General features: G+C 49.2%; 2 protein-coding genes across 2 annotated transcripts in view; one reads left to right on the top strand and one right to left on the bottom strand.

Moving 5' to 3' along the window:
- Positions 1-7,724, top strand: part of CX3CR1 (C-X3-C motif chemokine receptor 1) — a 227,335-nt gene that overhangs the window by 142,934 nt on the left and 76,677 nt on the right. The window lies entirely within an intron of this gene.
- TTC21A (tetratricopeptide repeat domain 21A) overlaps positions 1-7,724 on the bottom strand; it is a 33,093-nt gene that overhangs the window by 17,910 nt on the left and 7,459 nt on the right. The window contains exons 7-11 of the mRNA XM_081824652.1: positions 5,434-5,518; positions 4,008-4,106; positions 2,817-3,009; positions 359-456; positions 6-195 (exon numbers count right to left, since the gene is read on the bottom strand). Coding sequence (XP_081680778.1) covers positions 6-195; positions 359-456; positions 2,817-3,009; positions 4,008-4,106; positions 5,434-5,518 — 665 coding nt within the window. The remainder of the gene's footprint in view (positions 1-5; positions 196-358; positions 457-2,816; positions 3,010-4,007; positions 4,107-5,433; positions 5,519-7,724) is intronic.

Below are 7,724 nucleotides of genomic sequence, written 5' to 3'. Positions count from 1 at the left end.
GGGGCAGAAGAACAAGTACTCCTTGGCGATGCAGACCAGGAAGAGGGGGTCCAGTTTTTCGAAGTACTCGGAGCCCAGGGGGAGGCCCTGCATGCTGGAGAAGTGTAGCTCTGCAGCCTCCTTCAGGAGTGCAGTGGCTTCCTGCTCCCCCGTGTGCTTCCGGGATGCCAGAAGGGCCTGGAGGAAAACCAGCACCTGTGGGAGGCAGGTCCAGGGCTTTGGCACCAATGCCAGCCGGGCAGTGGGTAGGTGGGGGTGAAGCAGGAGTCCAGGCCGCATGGGCTGCTGGATACTGGAAACTGGGTTGGGGGGGAGGCACGGAATCCTGGAGCAACCCATATCCCCAGAGAGCTCTGACCTCAGACTTTCCGAGGGACTGCTGCACCTCGTTCAGGAATTCTAGCTGGTGCTCAGCCTCCTCCAGGTGGCCGTCCAGGATCTGGCACCAGATGATCCCTGGGCCCGGGATAGAGCGAGCATGAGCAGCCGGCTCTGACACGGAGCCAGCAGGCCAGCAGGCCAAGGAGCACAGATGAGACAGCGGAAGGAAGGGTGATCCATGCTCGGGGTAAGGAATTCAAAGCATGAGGCAATATGGAAAAACGTCCCTAGCTCACGCTCCAGCTTGAAGCAGGTCTCTCTCCAGAGGTAACCGCCCTTAACAATTTGCGGTATAGTCAACCATCTTTCTAGCAATGTGTATGCATCTTCATGAGATGCTTTAGTTTATACACACCCACCTCGTTCTCTTTAATGACAACATAATATGCCACTGTGGATGCGACATTGTATTTGTGGCCCCATTGAAGGACACCTCATCTAACATTTAGTTTGCTTTTGATGCTTAATGTTGCATGGCCACAGTAAACGTATTTCCGTGTTCTAATTCCTGAAGTTGAGCTGATGGGTCAAAGGGCATGTATATCTAAAATGTTGACAGATAAGGCTGGCTTGTCCTCCAAAGACATTTCAATTAATATTACAGCCAAGAACTTGAAAGTGGCCTTTCCCCACAACCTTGCAGACATGCTTTACTCTTTGCCAGTCTAAAAAGTGAATAGTAACTCATCTGAATTTACTTTTTTTTTTTATTGCCAGGGAAAAGGAACATTTTTTTTTTCATATATTGAATGGCCTTTTTCTTTTCTACTATGAATCTCCCGTACATAGCTTTCGCCTGTTTTTCTTTTAGGGTTGTTTTCTTTTTATATATTAAGATGATTAATCCTTTGTAGCAAACATTTTCCATTAGTTTGCCATTTACCTCTTAAGTATTTTTCAGTGTCTTTTGCCATCCATTAGTTTTAAATTCTTACATAGTCAAATCGGTAAGATATTTTCCCTTCCATCCTCTGAGTTTCCCCCAGGGAAGCCAAGTCCGATTGAATTTTTATGTTTAAATATTTAATTCATCTGCAGTTTATTTTTTAACTAATCTTTACCCTCCTTCCCCCAATGTGGGGCTCAAACTCACAACCTCAAGATCCAGAATCACGTGCTCTACCAACTGAGCCGATAAACTGGAGTTTATTTTTGAGTATGGTGTGATATGGGAACTTCCCTTTACTTTTTTCATATTGGATAGCCAGACGTCCAGCCATGAGTTATTGAAACCTACCACCATATTGGTTTGAAATGTCACCTTATTCGTAAGATCTGTTTCTGTGCCATTTATCTGCCTCATTATTCCAGCGTTGGCCTCAAGCTGACTTAACTACTGTTGTCTCCTAATGTGTTTTGGATTTGGGCAGACAAATCCATCTATTCTTACTATTCCTCCTTTATAGATATTTCCTGGTCATTTTGGTGTATTTATTCCTGATTGTCTTCCTAATCACCACCTTGGCTTTCACTCCTATCCATCCCACCATTTGGCTCATCAATGGAATTTTGTACTTTGCAATCGTATTTTTAATTTTCAGTAACTTTTTTGTTCCCTATAACCTTTCTCACAGTAGCCTGTTCTTTACTTATTGACTGATGTTATAGCCTCTGCAAACACCGGAGGTGCATTAGTAGGGGAGGGGAAGTCTTGTCTGTATCCGGCTTTAACTTCACTCCTCAGAGGGCTCTACCTCTTTCAGACTGTTAGCAGATTTACAAATGGACTAGACTGATGAGTATTAGCAGCTGAGGCACACTTCCCAAACTGTTAAGGTCACTGATTTTTCCGAGACAGGTCAGATGAGAGGGTGACTCCAGCACACACCTGACAGGGCTCGCCTGCGCTGGCATGTGGGATGGCCATTCAGGCCGGTGGACTGCCTTTCTGGCTGACTGGCTGGGGGTCTCCCCTGAATGAAGAAGTGGGGGAGGACTGAGCCAGGTGGTGGAATGTCAGGGGATGTAGCCTGTGTGGGGAGCAGCAAGTCTTTTTGTCCTTCACGTCTCTGGTGGTGGTGGGAAGCATCAGGGGCTCTGTTCCGCTCTCTCCTGCCCCACCCCCCTTAATTGCCTCCTTGATTGCATTCTCGCCCACTGCCCCACGGCCTGTTTTGCTCCCAGCCTCCAGTGACCCTGAGCTTGCTTTTTTGTTTTTGTTTTTGTTTTTTTAATTTCTGTTTTTCCTGGAGCTCTCTGGGGGAAAAATCGGTCTACTCATTTCTTTAGCTGCCCCATCTCTGCCTCTTTTGGAGTATGGGTTTCCGTTTCTATGTCGTGGAAAGGCGCCCCATCATACAATGTATGCCCAAACTCACACACCCTCTAGGGAGAATGCTTCTCAGCACCTCTCTTCTGGATCCACGGAGGCTACCCTGCTACCTGCCTTCCCAAGCCCCCACCCCGCCCCCCCACCCTGCCCAACCTGCATAGACCTGTCAAGGCAGCCACACTGCTCTCGTCCAATTTCATGGCCTCCGAGTACCACAGAGATGCCTCCCTCACTTGGTCCTGCAGGATGAAGAGATAGCCCAGCTCTGTGGCCACATGGGCATAGGAGGGTGTGGCCATGAATGTGCGCTCGATGAAGCTGCACACTAGCCGTAGAATCGCCTGGTGCCTCCCACACTGCAAGGAACGGACACATGGGAACAGGGAAACCAGTCAGTCCAGCCTGTCGGAACAAGGCCACGTCAGAATCGGGGGACGCTTCGGCAGGCCTGCTGGGGCTGCTCAGGAGAGCCTAAGGGCTGCCTGCGACCCACAGATGGGTCTGTGCAGTCGCCCAGCTTCCAAAGAACCTCACCCTGGCCACATCTGTGGAACCTGCCTCCAGGCACAGGGCCCTCCAAAGGGCCCATCTCCTGTCTGGCCACAATAATTGGTCCAAGTCACCAAGAGGTTTTTCAAAAACTGAGGCTGGGTCAGAGAGGCTCTTTTGTGTCCCGTTGACGGGAAGTGGCTCCGAAGACTGTGAGCAGCCATGTTCCCTGCCAGATGTGCAGAATGAGCAGAGAGCATCAGACACAGATCTGTGTCTCTGCGGGAGAGATGGTGTCCCCATGGCATTTGACCCCATGGGCTGGTTCCCAAGGCCCTGGAGCTACCCCGGTTTTTGCAGCAATTCCTTCTGGTAAATGTTGCTTTGGGGCTGAAGGGTCTGATAGAGACAGATTGTTTGGCAACCTGGTCCGTTTGCACCTGGTCTGCTCAGAGAGGTACAGGCAGGCCCGCCTTTCCAGGTCACTTCCACAGAGAGAATATGGCAGTCGGGCGCCCCTGCACCCCGAGCCATGGCCGGGCACGGCTCTGCTGTGTAACAGCCATAATACTGCCCTCTTCCCCCAAATGAGGGACCTCCTACTCTAAAAGCACTTCCAGCCTCAATCGTGCTGATCTTTACAGTGTGTCTGAGCAGCGTTTGGGCCCAGATACAGAGCCTACATGATACAGTTATCAGCCAGAGGCAGGTAGGGGCCGCTGGGTATGGGCCACCAGCCCGAGAGGCCAAGTTTGAGCCAGAGAGGGGAGGACAGGGTATCCAGGCAGCTTCCAGGGGGCCATAGTGCTCCCCTTAGGAACACAGCAAGAAGCATGATTCAGAAACCTGGAAAGGACCTTCTTACCAGCCTGCTAATCACAAGAATTTTTTTAAGATGGAGGCTTGGATTTTGAGGCTCTCTTGTCTCCAGTGCCTTAATCAGATTTCTAACATGACTGGCAGCCTGTGGGGGACAAAACAGACAAGGTCAAAGGTAATATATAAAATGGGAGTTGGGCAGAGGTTTCAACCCCAGCATTCCCTGGGAGATCTTAAAATACCCACGCCCAGGAGCCAGCCCCAGAGATTTGGATTCAGCTGGACTGGGGTGGGCCTGTAGGTGGAGCTTTCGGGAGCATTGCTCAGCCAAGAGCTGGCACTGCCCCTTTGTTCATGGATTTGTGAAGAGAAGTTGCCCTTTCAGGCCCTCTCCACCCCCGCCCCTGCCAGAGACAGTTGTCACAGTGCCTACACAGCAGCCCACCAGGCCGTGGGCTGACTCGAGAGCCACGGGAAACCCTGGATGGGGCAGGACTACTCTGCTCAGTAGATATGAGCAATGTTAGCACTGAGCAGCCAGGTCTGGGGACAGGGGCAAATCCCAGGGGTTGAGGTGGGGGTTGGTGAAGGAGGGGCATTAATGCTAACTCTGCCCCTGGGATTAACCCTCAGGCCAGGCCCCGGGAAGGACTGCCCAGGGCTTTGGGGATGCCCGGAGCTGAGGACAGGCACATTCTCCTCCTGTTCCTATCCAGAGAGGGCGCTGGGGCCCTTGTTGAGGGTTCCTCCCAAATATGGACTGTACCCTCCATCTCACCCCACCCCACAAAACCCATAGTCTCAGAGCTGTGCAGAAGGAACCAGAAACTTCCTCTTCCCATCATGAAACGCTAACAGACTCCTGATTTGTCACTCTTTACAGAGGCAATGCTTTTATTCAAAAGGCAATGTTGTGGCTGGAAACACACTCTTCTTGAAAATTAAAACCTGTCCGGGCACTAAGGTTTTCATGAAGAATTCCAGATGTGTCTGAAGACTGTTTTGGGTTTCTCTGGAAAACTACAGGGCTTAGGAGCAAGTCTGGGGCTAGGTTCTACCTGGCCAATACCTGAGCGGTTTCAGCTACTCCTTAAAAAATGGCATTTCCCGAAATCAGGCACTGTTCCAAGTTCTCCCATATGTCATCCCACGTAGTCCTCCTACCAACCTCACAAAATGATTGGAGGTATCTCCAGTTTACGAATGAGGGGCCTGGGGCTTCTCCAGGTGAACCTGCCCAGCCTCACACAGGTAACACGGGGCAGAACCCGAATCAACCTCACTGCCCGCCCAAAGAGCAAACCAGAGCAGACCTCCTGACCTCCTTATAGGGAGTACAAGGTGAGGGAGAAGGGAGGGAGCTGAGATCCAGGGAGCACCCTCCGAGGACCTGGGGATGGGGGTGCTAAGAGTGCTTCTGCCCAGGCTGTGCTTGTTTCAAGGCCCAACTCCTGAGTCTTGAAAGAACTTACTGTGGTCATGTTGCCTTCTCTTGCAAGCTCATGCACAGCTAGGATTTGGCAGGCATCGATATTATATTCATCTTTTTCTAGGATTCTGAAATAGGAAGAGGAGTCACATGAATTGAGAGTATTCATAGGCCAGGCTAGAATGGTGCGGCAGCCACTCCTGATTGTCTGGAAATATCCAGTCTCCCTTTCTCCTTTTAATTATGGAACTCCTTTATTTGGCTGGACTCATGGCTACCCAGAATAAAGACTACATCTCCCAGCCTTCCCCTGCAGCTTAGGTGTGGCCCTGTGACTAAGTTCTGGCCAACAGGATGAGTGCAAGTGCCCCAGGTGACATCTAGCTGTATTCTTACAGCCCACCTTCTCTTTCTTCTCTTTCCTCCTTCCTGCTGGCTGAAACATGGACCATGTGAGCCACATCCTAGGAATGGTAGAGCAGCAAGACAGAAGGAGCCTTGGACCCTACAGAGTTAAGCTGCTGTTCCAGTCCTGGACAACCACCCAGACTTTTACCTGAGAGAGGAATGTCATTTAAGTCATGTGTCTGGGGTGATTTGTGACAGAAGCCTATTCATATTCCAACTATCATAGACATGATCATAGTACTGTCCATGGTCCCACGGTCCCAGGGTGGTGGAGAGATGCTTGGGGGGTCATCTGCGGCTGTATGATAGAAAGGGAAGCTTGTTTTCCATCATGTGTCATTGTGAAGACACAGTTTCTGGTCATACATACTATGGGGTTTTCAATATTCTGTTTCTTTATAGGAAATTTCCTATTTTTCAGCCTGGTCAGGGATGGCCTTGTGCTTCATAGAGGGTTACTCTAATTAACACCCAAAATTCCAACAGCATCGACAAGGCAGTCAACATTCAAATGGTTCTAACACTTTATGGTGATTCTGAAAGTATTGGGCACCAAATACATTTGGAAATTAAAAAAAAAAACAAAACTTTAAAATAACTTATGGACTAAAGAATCAGAATGGATATTAGAAAATTCTTAGAACCAAATGATACTGAAAATATCACATCCAAATTGTAGATACTGCTAAAATGGTACCTTGAGGAACATGCACAGACTTAAATGCTTATACTCTAAAAGAAAGTTGAGAATGGATGAGCCAGGCATCCGACTCAAGAGTTAGAAAACCAGAGCAGAACAGCCCCATAGGAAGGAGTTGGCAGGAAACCATAAAGAGCAGACATTAATGAAACAGAAAACAGAGATGTGATAGACACCAAAACTCAAAGCTGGGTCTTTAATAAAGACTAATAAAAGAAACAAATTAGGGGCGCCTGGGTGGCTCAGTTGGTTAAGCGACTGCCTTCGGCTCAGGTCATGATCCTGGAGTCCCGGGATCAAGTCCCGCATCGGGCTCCCTGCTCAGTGGAGAGCCTGCTTCTGCCTCTCTCTCTGCCTGCCTCTCTGCCTACTTGTGCTTTCTCTCTGTGTGTCAGATAAATAAATAAAATCTTTAAAAATAAATAAATAAATAAATAAAATTTAAAAGAAACAAATTAATGTTGACAAAGAAAAATAAGAGGGAATGGAAAAATAAATAATATTAGGGATGGAAAGAGAAACACACCTAGAGGGGGCAGAGATATTAAAAACAATGGGGGCGGGGTGCCTGGCTGGCTCAGTCCATAGAGCACGCAACTCCTGATCTCTGGGTTGTGAGTTCAAGCCCCACGCTGGGCATAGAGATTGCTTAAGTAAGTAAATAAATAAAATAAACAAACTTTAAAAAAACATTTAAAAATTTTTTTAAAAATACAAAACAATGGGGGAGTTCTGGGAACACCACTAGCTGGGGAACACCCCCACGAGGGCAGGCGTTGGGTGTGGGACTCAGCCCGTTGGCCCTAAACACTATTCCCCTTGGGTAGGGTAGCAGGGCCTTGGGCGAGGGAGACTGCGCACACCATGGTTGTGGCCTTCAGCCAGGTGCTCCCAGGATCCCGCTGGCTGAAGGCCAAGCCTCCAAAGCAAGCTCTTGACCCAGCTCCTGATGAGGACACTGGTCAGGTGTCAACTGTGGGACAGAGAAGCCGAGGCCCACACAGGCGCTGCACGAGGGGGCCCCTGTGGGTTGAGCAGGCCCGAATTGCGTTCATTTGCTACCGGGAGCCTCTCTCTGGGACACAGATTCCAGGGATGATGGTCAGAGGAATGACCATTCCTCCACAGGGAAGAAAGAGGTCTGCTTGTGTTTTGTTTTGGTTTTGAGCTGTGCTGTAGACTAGCACAATTTAGTAATGATTCATAGTGATGACTTGTGGTCACTC

Source organism: Leptonychotes weddellii, chromosome 1 (assembly GCF_054177405.1).
Source record: "Leptonychotes weddellii isolate Sample4059 chromosome 1, ASM5417740v2, whole genome shotgun sequence".
NCBI lineage: Eukaryota > Metazoa > Chordata > Mammalia > Carnivora > Phocidae > Leptonychotes > Leptonychotes weddellii.
Note: the sequence above shows the minus strand (reverse complement) of the source record. Positions and strands in the feature narration are given on the sequence as shown.